General features: G+C 36.7%; 1 protein-coding gene across 21 annotated transcripts in view; it reads right to left on the reverse strand.

The window, feature by feature from the left end:
• Nucleotides 1-1758: 1758 nt before the first annotated feature.
• The window catches only part of KDM6A (lysine demethylase 6A), a 163007-nt gene continuing 147473 nt past the window's right edge, over nucleotides 1759-17292 (reverse strand). For 13 of the 21 annotated variants that reach the window (XM_074858462.1, XM_074858473.1, XM_074858467.1 and 10 more), the window contains 7 exons: nucleotides 16445-16559; nucleotides 14198-14385; nucleotides 12765-12906; nucleotides 7456-7582; nucleotides 6362-6532; nucleotides 6021-6099; nucleotides 1759-4001 (listed from right to left, as the gene is read on the reverse strand). In XM_074858462.1, the coding sequence (XP_074714563.1) occupies nucleotides 6043-6099; nucleotides 6362-6532; nucleotides 7456-7582; nucleotides 12765-12906; nucleotides 14198-14385; nucleotides 16445-16559 (800 nt within the window). In that variant the 3' untranslated portion in view covers nucleotides 1759-4001; nucleotides 6021-6042. The other 8 variants (XM_074858469.1, XM_074858465.1, XM_074858471.1 and 5 more) reach the window with 3 other exon arrangements.

A 17292-nucleotide genomic window follows, 5' to 3' on the forward strand; every position in this document is an offset into this window, starting at 1 on the left:
GCCTGCATATCACCTCCTCTGCACAACGGAAGCAGTCAGTACTGGTTGGCTTTGACCTGCCCCAGAGGTAAATCATCATCCTCATCAGCCTTCTCCCTGTCCTGCACAGCTTGCTGACCCCCAGCTGGACTGCTTCCTCTCTCTGGTTCCCACACTGGCTAAAGCAGTTATGGAAGATGAAGCTTCCCTACCACCCTTAGCTGCTGGCCCCATCTCAGCCGTTGGGCCATGACTCTGCTATGGATCCAGACAAAATGGCTCTGACCTCGGGAAGCCCTCTTCCTAGCCCTGTACGCCAAGTAACATCTTTACTTGAGCCCCTTTCCAGGATCAGGGCAGCAACCAAGGATGAGCACCCTCTTCCCTATCATCTCAGTTGAATCCTTGCATCTTCTATCTCCCAATCAGTAAATGTATTTGTGGCCAGAATATCCACAGCTGTGGAGTCCCCAAGCCTTGCCCACCCTTGTTCCAAGAATCTGCTATACTACACTGAACTGAGGCAAGCTGTACTCATTTAAGCAAAGCAGCACCATTTTAATACTACTTTGAAAGTCCTTCTTCCAACTAGAAGGGCACAGATTCAGGATACTTTGTCTATAGAATCAAAAAGTTACCTACCATATAAATTCAGGAAACTTGGGGAATTTTCTGTCACTAGATACTTCTCACTTTCTAGTGACCTTTCTCTAAATACTTCTTACTTATGTAGCTACCAACATGACTACTTCTAAAATATAACCACTAGTAGGACTTCACTTTTCCCAAAAAAGTGAAGAGAGGAAAACTTAAAAATCAAATGCTCTCTTAAATATATTTACGGACGAACTGAAATTAAACTCAGAAACATGCGACTATTCCTTCTCCCCATTTATGGGATCCCTTTGTTGTCAAGCTCCTCCAGGACAGTTCTCAGATCCACACAGTTCAGTAGCAAATGTTGCTATTTATTTCTAACTCCCTATTATCTTGCTTCAACTTTTTACTTTTAAACACCCATTTGTATCTCTGGTTTAATCCATCCCCTAATAATGCCTTTTTTCTATTAGTATGTTCCTTTCAAAAATCCTTGCAATAAATGCCACATCTTTGGCCATTTTCATCCTTTTACACTTTGATCTTTAATTTGCCTGCTACTATAATTTGTAGCCACACGCAAATCAGAATCACTTGCAGTACGGCTCAGCTGTGGAGCTCAAGGGCCCCAAGACTGCGGTTCCTTGGGAAGCGAGCTAGTCCCCTCTGTTCAGTTTAGGACTCCCGCCTCCCCCCGCCCTGCCCAATTGCTAACGCTTGGAAATATCCAGAAGATTACAAAAGTTTCACTTGCATTATGCGCTTCATAATTTAAGAAGCTGAAGCGCTTCATAATAACTACAATTGATAAAATATTAACTTGTGCTTTTTTAATAAAATGAAACAAAAGCATTCTAAATCATAGCAGCTTATAGATCAAAACTGTCCATCGGTTAGGAGCATAGTGTAATTAAATATGAAAACTGCAAAATATCAAAGCCCTGCAGCAATTCAAATTCATGACAAAACCTTCATGCACAATGAGCAATACTGCCTGATGCTCTACTGATTTGGTCTACTTGTTCATTGACAAAATACGAGTTTTATTCCTTGGGAATATCCTCTTTTCCAAAGGGGGAGGAAGGGTACAAAGCCCTTTTGATTAGCGCACAGTAGCTCTTTCCCTAGTTAGCAATATTCTTTTACAGCACTGAGAAACGAGGACTTTTTGTTTACCATTAGTTGAGGTAAGTTATCTTGTTTTTATTTGGGTTTAAGACTACTGTAAAGGAGTAGTTTTTCAGTTGCAGCATGGTTTGTCAAGATTACAATATTTATGACTGCATAAAATACATAAGTAAAAAATAATGATTTGTAGAGTTTGTTATCAAGAGCTGAGACTTACATCTTTACAGAACTGCAAATACTGGCTTCCTAACTGCTAGTTGATAATTTTGCTGGCAAGAGCATTTGTTATGATTTCCTTTAATCTCTATACCCTTTTGTCCAACTGTAGTAAGAACTAGCAAGAAAGTCATTTATAACTATGGTTAAACTGTTGTAACAGCATTAGACAAGCTGTACTGATTCTTCATTAAAAACACCCTTCGTTTGAAGCTGCAATGTAAGAGGCAATTCTTTTTCTTCAGAAGAAACTATTAGCATGCTCTGTGCCTTTAACACTTCACATTGATTACAAAAAATTTAACAATGCAATCACTAACATACCCCACTAATGAGAAATTATGAGAAATTGTTTGATGCAGAACCTTCTGCATCAGTCAACTCCGATTGATAAGAAAGCTATCAATTTTGAAATTTAGATTTAATGCATTTTCAAGAAGCTAATGAGAAAGGAGCAACTTAAAATAAATACCATCATTAAAACTGCAAACTGTTACAATGACATATTATAAACTTGTCCTAAATAAACCTAGTGCTTCAAAAATTTACCAGTGAATTCGTATTACAAAATATGTGAAAATACAACAGAATACCACAAAACAACGTCCTTTTTTGGGGTCAACAATGACTCCAAGATGATTCAGTCTTAGCTTTTTAAATTGTTAATAGAACATAATGTAATATATAAGTTGCAATTTGGTTGAATTCTAGAGAATATCCCCACCCAAACTCAAATTCACCTTTTTCATTCCTCTTCTAAAACTAGTGCCAAACTTCCTGTCAAAGCCGGTATTTTCTTGAAGAGCTTTAAAGTTTAGCCATTACTTATTTTCTACTACTACATTTTGGCAGCAACTATTTATTGGTCTGTTATTGCAAAAAGTGCAATTTAACAATAAACCAGTCTGAAGATCATTCTATGTCTTGAGGATACATACCATATATTTCTTTAAAAATAATCATACTTTTGTAAGCAATACTTTACAGTAGACACCTCAAATCTACCATAGATGTAAAACTTAAAATGAGAAAAATTTAGTCTCTAAATCTTTATACACATATTTATATTCGAGTTTCTATATATATTATATATATACACAAGCACAAGAGTATATATAAAATATATATAATCAGATTCAAAAAAAGAACAAAAACTGGGCACTGTACATAAAATCTTTTTAAAACTCAAACAATAGAAAAACTTTAAACATTAAACAATTTTAATAAAAGTTTCTGTACAATGCTAAGCAGTTTTATTTACATATAGAAAATGTAATAGGAGTAGTGTTTGAAATTACAGAACTCCTTAAAATTTCAATGGCAGGTAATCTGGAAAAAATAACAGCATTCCATTCACAAATATTTTCAAGCAATAAATATGTATTTATAAATAGTGTAAATTTACATCAAGATTAGAAACAAAAATCACAAATCTGAAGTTTATTCCTTAAGTCTATGTGCAACCCATTTATCTTTGTGACTTGGCTGTTAATTGTTTTAAATTTTATTTAGGAACCAAAAGTGTAACCGTCATGGTTTCAAAACAAGACAGAAAAACGTAAAAGCAGTAAAAAATTTATATCACCTAACTCTTCACATTAAAAAAAAAAAAAAAAAAAGTTGCCCAAAGAAAGACTTAAAATTTCTAACTACCTTACAAAGAAATGACCAGCTAAGCTAGTACTTTTTCCAAGGGAAATTCTGAAGGGGAAAAATGGATGAAACCAACTCATCAGCCCAGAAACAGAGAAATACAAAAGAGGTGGTCTTCAAGTCAGTAGTCTGTATAATGTTGCCAGTTTTGTCAGATATATACAAAACATGGAATTATTTTTTTGAAGTACAGCTGGATGAGCTTTATTTGTTTTGAGTTCTGGAGTAGGAGGCAGTGCTCTCTCCTGTCCAGTTGGTTGACACTCCGCACTTGGAAGGTTGCATAGACACAGCTTTCAGCCAGCAGCCTTACGGGATAGCTACAAAAATCAGTGGTGCAGAACTGGGTCACTTCCTGAATATCAGAAAAGTTTTCATTTAATGTCCATGAAAAAATGTCAAGATGAGGAGGATGGCAATGGAGGAGCCTGAAAAAGAAAACATTAAATTACCTTTTCTACAAGGGTGGAAAACTCGGTTGTTTAACCAAGACCTGCACAAATTGTAACCATGAGAGTTTGAAGTCACACACACTACCGGTTTTACACTTCAGGACTCTTTCAACTGGATACTAGCATTTTTTCCCAACTTACTCAAATACAATATGTATTTTATGACTACTCTGCATTAGGATTTTGCCTATACTGCAGACTGGAATATGCTGTGGGGATGTCTGCGTTAATATGATGTGAGCTGCCAAAACAAGTTCCATTGTGGCAGCAAAGACCTCCATATGGGTTCAGTATAGATTTATCTTTATATACTCTAAAACAGGGATTCTCAACCTGTTTACCAGTGGGGAGGAACTGTCCATCTGTGGCTCTCCAAATGCCCTGCAGGCTTCACACTTCTTCCCCTCTACTTAAATAATAACATGTAACTCTGAAGTTGGGGTAGCTGTGGAAATGGTCTCAGATTCTCTGACATGGGGACAAATGGGTTTTTTTGTTCGGTTTTGGGTTTTTTTGTGGGTTTTTTTGTTTTTTTAAACCCGAAAGACAACATTAGAGTGCCTCAAGACTGAAGTAAGGTAGGTGTCTTGTTCCTGCCTGCCTTCAGGAGACAAGGTCTAAATGTTTCCTAACTACCTCCCAATATTGCACGTTGTGGCATTACCATCCAAATACTGAATCTCTGATGGCATTTCCTTCTCCTCTTTTCCTCCTCATCAGTCCTGTCATGATGTGGAATCTCTGAGAAGCTGCTCACAGATTTGAAAGACACTTTAAATCAAACCATAGTACCCACCTATGAAACACTAACACTAGCTGATCCCCATGCTTGCTGCCTATACTCCACCCCAAACACAGAGCCTCTCCATTAGGCCTACTGCACCTTTGCCATCTCAGATTATCTTTGTCCTGTGACTTGCAACAAGCCTTAACTCTTCTCCTAGATCTGCGAGATGTCACTTTTAGGCCATGACTCTTCTCAATTGAGACTGTATCCTCTTTAAAAGAAATGAATGGGTACACCAATTTCGCAAGAAAACAATTATTAATGCCCTTTAGGGCTGCAGGTATAGGCTTTGGTGAGGGAGGGAGCTACTCACAGGTTGAGAAGCCTTGTTCTAGGGGCAGTATCACTGTTATGTATAATGTTATAAACACAGACCACAAAACAGCCCTCCCTCCCTTCCCCCTCTTTTCCATACAGAAATATTCTTGCCCATTTCCACTCAACTGAATGACATATCTGAGAACAGGTGTTTGTTTATATACTTTTCTATAACAGATCATCACTTTGAAATTGCAGTATTTCACAAACTATAATGACAATGGGCTCCTAGAAGGATGTATTGAAGTTCAACCACCTCAGGCCCTGTAGGACCAATGAAGAGAATTAAAATCAGAGCACATGGTCCTGCACTCGCGCCAGCCTCTACTGGTGAGCCTTGAGGCCTTCACTCAAAAAGTCACAACTTAGCATGCTAGCATTACATGAAATAATTGTCTAAACATACATTTTCTGCAGCACCTGGAAATGAATCAAAAGGCACAGCCGTTTCTGGGCTGTTGCATTTAATTCAACATGAAATTCTCATAACGCTTAGTCCAACGTTTGTCTCCTTTGACAGAAAGGCAAGGCTTATAAATAAATCCAGCATCACTTCCATTGTGATTACAAACAAGCCATCTTTGCCTGAAACAATGAAACCTGGGTGAAATGTTAGGACAGTTGTGCTGACACAGTTCAAAGCAGGAGGCTGCCATATATAGCACAAAGCTATAATGGCAAAGAGGCTTTTTGCTTTAAATTGAAACGCAAAGGAGGCCCCAAGCCAAAAGACAGAACTGTTTGAGAGCATCCACTTGCTAAGCAGAAGGACAGTGCTGATTTGGGAGGGGATGGGTGGGGAAGGGGAAGGAAGGGGTCTGAGTGCACAGGATGCTCTGCTGCTATACTGACTTCATACCACAACCAATGTATTAGAGATGCTCTTGAACCTGGTGCTAGTTTCTCCAAGCTTCACTGTCCTGATTCTTCCCATCTCCATCTGATCCAGTTATGGTCTTCAGGTGATCTCTATTGGATTTTTAAAGCCACAACTTTATGAATTGTAACATCATACTTTTCCTGAAAACTCAGTGGTTATGTTCTGCAGTAAGTTACTGTACTATTTCACATAATTCTGACTCTTCAGCGTTTTGTTCTGTAAATATCACACATAACCCAGACCTCCATTTGAATCAGAAAGTCCACGGTACTCATACAATGGAGTACCAAGACAGCCTACAACCGCTTTACAAATAATGTATTTATGCACCCACTTATTAATTTGACTTACTAATGTAAATTGATCATAGACTTGCATCAAGTCCTCCATTTTGTACTGTTCTAGCACCACAAAATTTTCCAGGTTCGTGCTTATCTTTCGTGCACAGTCTTGGCAATGTACAACATAGGTCTTTCGAGAATTGCTCTCACTAGTGACAAAAAGCAGATCAAAGACTTCCACCTATTAGACAGGAAACAGAAAGTCAACTGTTACAATTTCATTTTTTAAAAGCTAAACCATGAAAACTATTTTCTTCAACATTTACAACCTTACCCTGTGCATGCAAAGAGAAAAATTAGATTTGTTCAGGGAAAATCCATCCTCCTAAGGCTCAGGCAGAGAAGTGAAACACTGTAAAACGACTAATATTACACTTCAGATGTCTGCATGAACATCGCTATGGGAAAGCTTTTGGTCAATATTGACAAAGCAGGATTCATACTCTGAATAGGGGTTACTCAGTAAGGTGGGGATTTATAACAAGTATACCTAATTTTCTTTTTTAAAATCTGTCTGCAACAGAAGTTCATGATATTATTTCCTTACTACTCTGTCACATGCTCATCCTGCCCAAGAGGATCATTCACAAGATAACTAGAAACTGATTTTCAGGGGTTAGGAAAATTTTATTTTCTTTTAAGCTTCATGAAAACTATTAACCAATACTTTAAAGGAACTATTAACAGAAAGTTGAATCAAAAATTTCAGCAAAATGCTATGTCATGTGAAGAAAATGTACTTAAGTTCTCTTTTGGGGCTGTTGTTGACTTCAGAAATGAAAACAGATACACCTTTAAAATGAAACTCAGCAGATCAAATTATATGCAGGAAGGGGTAACAACTTTTTACAGTAACTGAGAATTGAAAATTGACCTAGTGAATAACAATGCTGTTGAAGTACTGTGGAAGAGACTGCAACAAAATACAGCATATGTCTAGAAAAACAGCTCTTTGAAGACAGTACTTCATCACATATATGTGCTTATAGCATACAGTAGATGCTGCAACTTAAAAGCAAAATTAAAATAGCAACAACAACAAAAGACAGGAAATTTAAGTAAATATTATAGTAGTACACAAGCTCAACACATATTCTTACCGACCTCACAAATGCTACAGTAATGAGCTGGCTCGTCCTTTGCTCGCCCATGCCAGACAATCTCTTTTCCTGCAGCGATTAGAGCTTCCCTCAGTGTCTGACACTGTTTGAGAGTTCTTAACAGGCAGTACCTGCAATCAAAATCAGTTGTATATTTAGTTCAATATTCAACTTTATAGCAAGATTCAAGTAGGCCTATATTTCTTCCAAGACCGTGTACCTGGAGCTTACTCTTCCTCTGGGATTTCAGAAACAGCTGGCTAATATGAATCACTGGATTCATGACTTAGGTAGAAGTTAGACCACATGCTTATGGACCTCTGTGTAGATTTGTTCCGTTTCAGTACCGCCCCTTGCTCTGCAAACAGGCTGTATCTTTCATTTTTGACTGGAATGCATGAATGCTCTTTTAAGCACAATAAAACAATGTCTTTTCAAAAGCAATTCATGTATTTTATTTTGAACTATGAATTTATCACAAAAAAGTTAGTTTGAACTGCCAAGTTCAAAATAACTGTTTGCATTTTGTGAAATGACTATATGGCCTAATCCGAAGAAGTGTTTTAACTAACATCTGAAAAACTCTGTTACTTCCTCAGCACTACTAAACTTTCAGTTATCCAAAGTCTGAAAACCCAAGTTCTGACAGGAATCACACCACACACAGTGGAAACAAGATCTATCAACAAGTATCTTCTTCCATGTAAAAGGAAAAAGAATAGACAGGTTGGTATTAGAAAAAAAAAGTTCCTTCACAGGAAAAAAACATTGAAAAAAAAATCTTTTTTTAACACTTATTTTATGAATGAACAAAAGAACTGGTCAAATGTCAAATTAAAATCAACAATTCCCTGCCATACTTCCATAAAGGATTAAAAAAATAGAATTTGATCTTCGCAAGTTTATACAGTTCTCTTCTGTACTAGAAAAATCTAACTTGTTTTCTAGCATTGCATGAGCTACATACATTCTTTAAAAAAAAGCTGGCAAAATAGGTCACCAGATTTCTAAATTATAATGTTATTTACAATAATTTTTAGCTCTCAGCTATCCTATTTATTTGAGCTGCAGCCTTTGCAGCCTTTAATTTTCTCCTCCACAGGGTGGTTATGTTACATGCTCATTAGATGCAGAAGGAAGAATGTAAGGGGAAGAACAAACATTGGACAGAAAACAAAGTGCTCAAGAGTTCTATCAAAATGTTTTCAACTTGATCCTTCTCCCATTTTAAAGCCTTAAACATGTAATATATACGTTCTGTATTTTTTTTTAAAAAAGTTTGTTTCATGTGTTTCCAAGTAGTTAATAGAACCTTAGGCTTACTTTGAGATACTCTCCTCAATGTTTTACCCTCAGACTGTTCATCTTCACCAAAAACAAGTTTACAGCTTCATTAATACCCTCACTGTGAGAATAATGCAAAACTGAATGTGTGTGTCTATGTTAAACATCATATTTTCATATAACGAATTTCAAGAAAATTAACTCATTTAGCTGTAACTCCTTCTACACTTTCGAAGTTTGATGTTAATAGGACTTATGATGCCAAGGTCAACCAGATGTGATAGATCATGTATTAATTCACTTGAGTGTCAGGCTAACATGTTTCTGACAAGCTCAGTAACTTTGGTATAGCATTCTTTTATGCAGTACAGCCCCATATCAAATAAACTTAAAAGCTACCATTCTTCTGCTGTTATCTGGAAAAGTCTTTGGGTATGCCAAAGAGCAACTGAAAGCACATCTGCACACTTGCCACCTTTGTTCTCCACTCGTGACTTCCAAAGAATTTTCAAAGTGTTATTTTCAAAGAGTTTGCTAGTGGTACAGTTGTGAAAAAAGAATTGCCCAAAATGCAACCCACATATAACACCACTGCCAAATTTGCAACCAAAGCCAAAAACAATAGCTAAAAGGTGAATTCCCCCTCCCTGGATAAAATTCAGATTCTAGTAATGACACCTGAAAACTTAAATATTAACTATTTCGTGTTGTCAAAGAATGGGAGACAGCATATGAACCATCACTTTGAAAATGCACCACAATTTCCTAAAGTTTGGGAAGCCTAAAGAAAGCCAAAACGGTGTTTAGCAGAGTCACAATGTATAAGATAAACAGTGTCAGCTTTTAGTATTGTAGGCCTGCTTTTATTCTTGTACAGTGAGAATTCAGTTAAAATAAAATCCAGACCGTATCTCTCAAATTATTTACAGGTATGGCATAGAGAGTATGAGTAAATCATGTCCAGTCAAATTCAAATATTTAGGAGATTTTAAAATGGACAACATTCCTGATATCTAGAAGGGCAGTGAGAAACCTGTTCAAATATTTAAATATCCAGTAAAACCTTTTGAAGTGTGCAGACCATCCCAATGGCAATGCAAAACTGACCTCTTTGTATCTTTCAGTAATATATCTTCGCTACTGATACTAAAAAGTATTTTGTCTGGCTTCATGACTTTATGTAAAATCCTTTCTGCCATGTCATGTTCTTTTAAGTTTCTAAAACTATTTTTGTAAAAGAACTTAGTATTTCAGTTACTTTGGAATTAATTTTTTAAGCCTTTATTACTATGTTCCCACTACCTCTAAAATTTTTCTCTTCCACAGATGCATTTGTAAAAGTCCTTCTAGCTTCCATCTAAGAGGTTTGCGGTTAATTTTTCTTTCCTTGAGGGTTGCGCTCCCTCAGTCAAGCTTTAAATAACTTTGCCTGTGTTCCTGCTCATGATTCTACTGTTAATAACAAATCTTTAAAAAACATCTCATTAGAAAGTTTCAGTTTTTGCTCTTTGCCTTTCATCTAGCAAGACAGCACTGAGTTGCACATTATCTAAAAATATAAGGAGGTTTCACATTTCTTCCAAAAGCAACGTTTCCTTCTATTATTTTTTTCCCTACTGCTATTCTATATCTTTTCATCATTAATCTGTTCCCAATATTTATATGTATGCTTAAATTTTAGTTTGTTGCCTCTGTAGTGGTTACTCTCACAGAACCCAGTAAGACATATTTGTATTTATCTTTCAAATTGGAATTACAAACTACTTTTTATTGTTTTGCAAAAGCTATTCTTTTGTACTATTTCCGATACCTAAGAAGCCCCAGAGATAGAAGTCAAACTACCTTAACACTTCAGGTATCTTCAATGTGCAATTTTACACACTGCATTTGGCAAAAAGATGACAAGCTGTGTCACCGATAGATTTTTTTCCTGATGACAAATGAGAAGTCAGCTATTCAAGATGAAATTCAACCAGCTGTATCACGTACACATGCATACACACACATATATAAACACACAAATTTTCTGACATTATAAAATCCAGGAGCAGTGGACAATAGCTACTTGAAAGCTGGTGCTGTTTTCCTGCAGATAAGCAGTCCATCGGAAAACTATGCAACTGCTTTCCTATCTTAAGGAGATTCACAAAGGTTTCTACCTTTCCAGTATGCTTACAAAGCCAAGGTCAGATACTAGACTGTGTATTCTGGCGACACCCATTTCTAGAAACAGCTATACCATAACTACAGAAGTGACCACGACCAGGAGTTACCTCAGGTTACTGCTACCAGAAGCTACAAACCAGAGCTCATCATTGGATCTTCTTCCCCTTTGCACACATAGCATGGAACCTGGGACTTGGCTGACAACTAACTCTGATGGAGGGCTTAATCCAAGTAAACTGGAAATGGTTTCAGCAGACTGGAAAAAGTAACTGTATGCAAGACCGAAGTTTATATCTGCTCCTCAGCATCTCTGTTTATTTGAAATGTACACCTAAAGTTTAGGTGTCTCACTAGAAAAAGCTCAGCTGCTGTTAGCCAGCAAGACAACAGGAAACTAACATTTTGTCCTCTGTGTTTCTTTACATTTTAAGCGATTCTCCTGGAGAAGGATCCTATGCTCAGTCATGTTTTTCTCCTTTTAAGCCTAAACCATGGCAAAAAACCCCCAAACTTGTGCAAATGTAAAAAATACAGGTGCCAAAATATTGAAATAATATTTTGCCAAAAACATTCCAGAACTGCTTGAAGCTTTATAATGGATGCCTGCTGGGCTTGGGAAGATATATAAAGATAATTGTGAAATAAGTCTGTGGGTATTTTGTGTGGGGTTTTTGTTTGGTTTGGTTTGGTTTTGGTTTTTTTAAATGGACTTTTTGGCTTCCTCCCTCCCTCGCCCTGCTTCTTTTCCCCCTATTTCTCATTTCTAACTATTCAGTTTCTCCTCTCCCTTTTATGACAGCTGGCATCCTGAATATGAGCACTAATAGCTTAATTGAAGGGGCAGGACTGTCAAGCATTCAGCAAAGATTTTCTTTACCCTAGTTACTAGATTTTAAGAAAGTATTCACACATAAATGCTATTCAAAAATCTAGCTTTACAGTGAGTAAACAAACCTCCCTGTCTTCAACTTCCAACATTCTTGGTCCTACAAAGGTACCATTTCTCCAATTCCTCCATTCTGCAACAGATGTTCAAGCCTAAATTAAATTCCTACTGTAAAAAGGTGTCTCACTTAGATGTCATCAATAAATCCTACTAGGGGAAAAAAAAAAGGAAAATAGAGTTCTGCTATCAGAGTATTTTCATGATGAGTAATTTGCTTTGGAATTCATTCCCTCACTTTCTTTAAGACAGACCTACAATATATGCCAAAATGTCCATACACTCCTCAACCTAGTTAAAATGATGCTGCAGTATGATTTATATTTACTTGAAGTTACGATCTTTAAAAAAAATTACTAAAGATGCTCCAAGCCTGGAATACTCCTGCATTTTGGAATATGCATGTGAGAAATGTCACTAAACTGAATTATCATTTTATACATCAATTAATTCATTGTTCAGAAGAAAGAACAAAGGGAAGGAGGCTTTCAAATTCCTACTTGCCTTTATTTAAAACATTTGTACTGGATCTCCAAATTACAGTGTGTGAGCAGTAACTAGAGGTTCTAGAAATGTAAAATTAAGTTAAAATTGCTGTAAAAATTACTAAGCATTCTAATTCTAATACTTGACTTAATGACCTAATTTTGTTATTTCTTATGGTACATACTCAACACCTTTTGTCATCCAAGTCAACTGCTTCTGTAAACTGCTATATTATGTCTATGGCATATTTAACAGAAAAGTTAATTAGATCATTCTAAACATCAAATAAAATGTAATAAAATTAATAATATCTATAAATGGATTGTTTGAAAAACAGTATATAAAATAATTTTGGCTTGATTCTCAGGAATGGAAAAGCCTTACAAAGGATTACGGAAAAGGGTACAGTAAATGTTCAAATATATAAAACTTACTTTATCATTTCAAAAAGCTTTGGATCTGAGACCTTGATATTTCGAGCCATGTTCCATGAAAGATGAACCATGGGTACTATGGACTTTACGCTCTGCAGTTTATTCCACTCGTACCGTTCCACTGCCAATTTATATTGACAGGCTACACAAAAACAGAGTTACAGAAGCAATTAGTCAAGTTAAAAAATAAGTACCAACTGGAGTCAAAATAATTTGATTATAATAAAAATGTATACCTTTTAGGGCTAGGTTAAACTTAATTTGCAATGACCCATTCATTCCAACTACACTTGAATTCTATAAAATTTCTTTCAAAAAGTGTATTTATGGTGCTAAAAGAACACGCAATACCACAGCAGCACTCACTATCTGTGAAAACAGGTTACTGACAAGTGTTCAATTTCTATGGTGATATCATGGTTTGAACCCGGCCGGCAGCCAAACACCACGCAGAGCAGTATTTCAAACAGGGTTACTTAATAAATGTTCAAATATTTCAGATCTTAAAAAAAAAAAAATCTAAACTTGAAAAGTCTGCGTCTCACTCTATTCACTCTATCATAATTTTGTAATGCTATCGTATATAATTTGTCTTGAAAAGCAAGACTGCACCTTGAGAGATTTGTTGCAATGAGTCAGACTTTTTCATTAATCAGCCTACTCACCCCGCCCTTTTTAAAAAAATGTTTTACAAAATTTACTGCGACTGAACATGTGAGCTCTGTATCAGGCAGTCATACAATCCTGGAGACATACTATTTATTGCACCATCATGAAATAAAGACACACCTCAAGCTATTTAAGAGAACGGGAATTTTTTGGAAGCACGTTTTCTTCAAAGGCTTGATAGAATCTCATTTTAGCTGTGAAATTTCCTTCTATTCTCACATCTAAAAACCTTCCAAGACCATCGGTCAAAACTAAAGACTTCTAGAGCAGTAGGTCTGAAAAACCTAATAGTCCTTTATGAACAAAATTTTACAACTGTTTGCATTTCCTGATGCTTTCACTAAAGAGCAATTAGGTATCCGTTGTCCTGAAAAAGATAGATTGGACAAGTCCTTAAACTCATATGCAAGCTATAGCACAGTCTGCTGTGTAGAACAAGTTTTGGGAGAAAAAGTTAAGAAACGGCCTACAAGACAGACTGTATGAATTAATATAAACATTTTTTTCTGCTAGTATTTGTTACAAAACTGTAATTTTTACAAGCCCATTAAATGAACAAGTGCAGACTGCATTCTTGCTGCTTTCTCTTCTGCTTACCAGTGCAATCATTCAAAACCTCAACCCATCACGGTTTAAAAATACAGTACATTCATTTTTTAATCTAGCCAAGCATGGTAAATTAGTGAGAAATGGCAGGTTCTGTGGCATATATAGTATAATATTACCTAATTACGTAGTTCAGCACAGGCACTATTCAACCATACCTGTAAGAGGGCCAACGTTCCACGCAATGTTGTTGCACCAACCGATAGCCTGAACCCAATGAACAGTGCCAGCATTTATCCACACCAAATCCCCTGGTCTTTGAATAAACCTATAAACTGGGACATTGGCTTCATACAAATCTTCCAAGTTTGGCCACCAAGATCCCATTAGGAAATTCATATTATTCCTGAAACAATATGAAAAAGAAGGTCTTCAGAATTTATCAGCAGACATATTAGTGGTTGATACTTCAATGAAATTACCTGTAAACACTGATCACCAATGATAAATGTTTTCTTCATCTAATCAGCGACCCAGGAGGACTAGTCAACAGGGAAATTTCATCTATAAAATCCTCGATCCTAATCCCACATTACAGATCCTACAGTACATTAAAACAACTATCTAGCTGTCCACGTGAAGTCAATTTATGGCTTCAGTTATGTTCTGTTCTCCTTTAAGTTTCCCAGTATTTTATTAATGCTGAGGCAGAGAAATCCTTGGTCAGATCTAGCATGACACTGGTGCCGAATGTTACTTTTTTAACCAGTGACTGATTTTGTACACAGACCATGCCAGCTCTTAAGAAAATGCTTTCTGTTTTGAACAATGCCAGCCATGTACTTGTACTGGCAGTGTATGCATGTGAAGCTTGTCCACACAACAAGCAACCTGTTGGCACCATCTCAACTACGATCCACAGGTCTATGCTATATTCAGCCAAGAAATGTCAGCTCTCCTGAGAAGCATGAAAAAACACCTTCAGATGAATTTCCTAAGCATAAACTCTTCCACTATGGTTAAGCAAAATACATACTTCTCTCCTATCCTCATCCCAATTTTATACTGTTTTTATACTGCACCATGAGAGATCATTCACAATCCAGAGTTTTCAATGACAATTCAGTGCCTCTGTCAGGCACTCTAGACTTTTTATGAGGTTACCAAGATCTTCGTTTCTCTGTCTCCCTCAGGAGGACAGTGTCATGGGGGTAAAAGATATATCATCATCAGAGACATTGCAACTGCATCAGTGGAATTACAATTTTGAGATGGCTAATCTTTGTAAAGGTGGATGAAATAAGAACAGCTGTCAGTAGATAGGCAGAAAATACAGAGTACAGAAACCCTGAGATGAATTTGCAGAGCTCTAGAAAAGTTCTGAAAAAAAGCCAAGATCTTAGTCCAGTTTTAACTAGCTAAGAAAGAAAAAATTCTCCTGTAAGATCAGCTTCAGATGCTACTGCTCGAACACTAGCATGATTAGGGGACACAATTGCTTCTCTGCTTTTTTTTGGGGGGGGAGGGCAGGGGAGGAAGGAGGTGGGGTGGTGGTTGTGCATGTCTGTGTGTGTTTTGTTTGTTTTTAAACCATCCACTCAACACAAGGCACAACATAGAAACCCCAGTCTTAGAGCTGGCTGACTATTTCCCCAATGGTCAGTGCACCTCAACTTTTCCAACAGGCTACAAACATGGAAGTATATGCAAAACATGCCATGACACCTCCTTGGGTCTGAGTAAACTAAGCTCTCCCTCTAGATCTAGCAGCAAGAAACCATGACAAAATACCAAGGACTCTGTACTTGCTTGTGTACAACATGTGTATTAATCATAATGAAGATTAACAGCATACATCACTCGCAAAAAAACAAAACAAAACCCCAACTCCTTCACCCCCAACTTCATTCTGTCACTCCACTGCAATAGCCCTAGAAGCCATTACAAAGGCATCACCACTTGGTAATAGTAGAGGTCAGCTTTAATATGTATGATAGAGTGCCTAGATAAACAGCAAGGACTGTCATGGATTTTCTGGTGTGGAAATGTTACTACTACAAAAACTGGATTGATGCCACAGTCAGCCTACGCTTATACTAAACTTCTGATCCCCCTTAATGTAGTATAAATTTGAATCTTGAACCTAGAGAAGCATTTGCTACTACCAATCTCTCACTTCTCGTATTTCCTTCATCCCTGTGTTTGAAAAAAAAAAATGGACCTAGTGTTAATTTTTGAGAGCAAAGCTATCACAGGCAATCCAACTTCCTATACATTGTACAAAAGTCGCATTTTGTATAAATTCTAGATTTTGCATTTTGACTTATTTTAGAAAACTTTTCTGACTACCTGGAAAACCCATAAAATGTCCTCATATGACACCCTCAGTAATTCCCCCCCTTAGACCTGAGAAAGGCACAGAGAACTTGGAAAAAAACAGAGGAAAAACAGCACGCCCAGCTTACTTTTCACAGAAGTCATTCATGACACCCCAGTAACTTTCAGGGACAACAAACCATTCACAGTCACCTGGACCAATATTTATATTTACTGAACAAAAGTTGTTATTTTCTTGATGACCTGCAATTTAGAGAAAAATAAACACACTTTATGTAAGGTTGATCTATCAAAATAATGCTATGAAAATGCAGAGTTACAATTACTAAAATCCCCTACATCATAGTTTAAGTACTTGTACATATTTTTATATGACACATACACTATTTGGGTGCTTCACGGTGTTAAGAAACGCAATTAAGCTACGCGTGACAAGAGAATTCTGCTTTTGTTAGTTTATGGAAAATTAAAAGCCGGAACTACCAATCTTGTGAATCTGACCAATTCTTCAGCAGTTCCCTTTTTGCAGAAATAAATGCTTCAAGATGCTGAAGCTTAGATTTTGTGTTTTATGATAGCTCTTGACAATCCCACTCAGGAGCAAAACTTTATGACTTCAGGCACTGAATAAACAAGCAGTAAGAAAATCTGTCCCAAAGAGCTTTCAAAATCAATGTAGAAATGCCAGTATTTTATCTTCTTTTGACAGCTTGAAAACTGAGCCATAATCCCTAATGGAATTTTCTAAAATTGTACTTCAGAAAAAACAGACCCTGAAATTTAGTCCAGATCCCTCAAATCTCAGTCCTGTGCCCTAACATAACACTATTCATTATGGAGGTTTGAGTCCTATCCTCAAACAATAAAGAATCTAAAAGCTAAAAGTATAGTGATTTCTATGATTGCACAAGCTGTACTTTGGAAGCTTATAAAAACTTTCAAGGCATGTAAAATGCAAATACTGTCCAAGTACATA

The sequence above is a fragment of the Strix uralensis genome, chromosome 2 (genome assembly GCF_047716275.1).
Source record: "Strix uralensis isolate ZFMK-TIS-50842 chromosome 2, bStrUra1, whole genome shotgun sequence".
NCBI lineage: Eukaryota > Metazoa > Chordata > Aves > Strigiformes > Strigidae > Strix > Strix uralensis.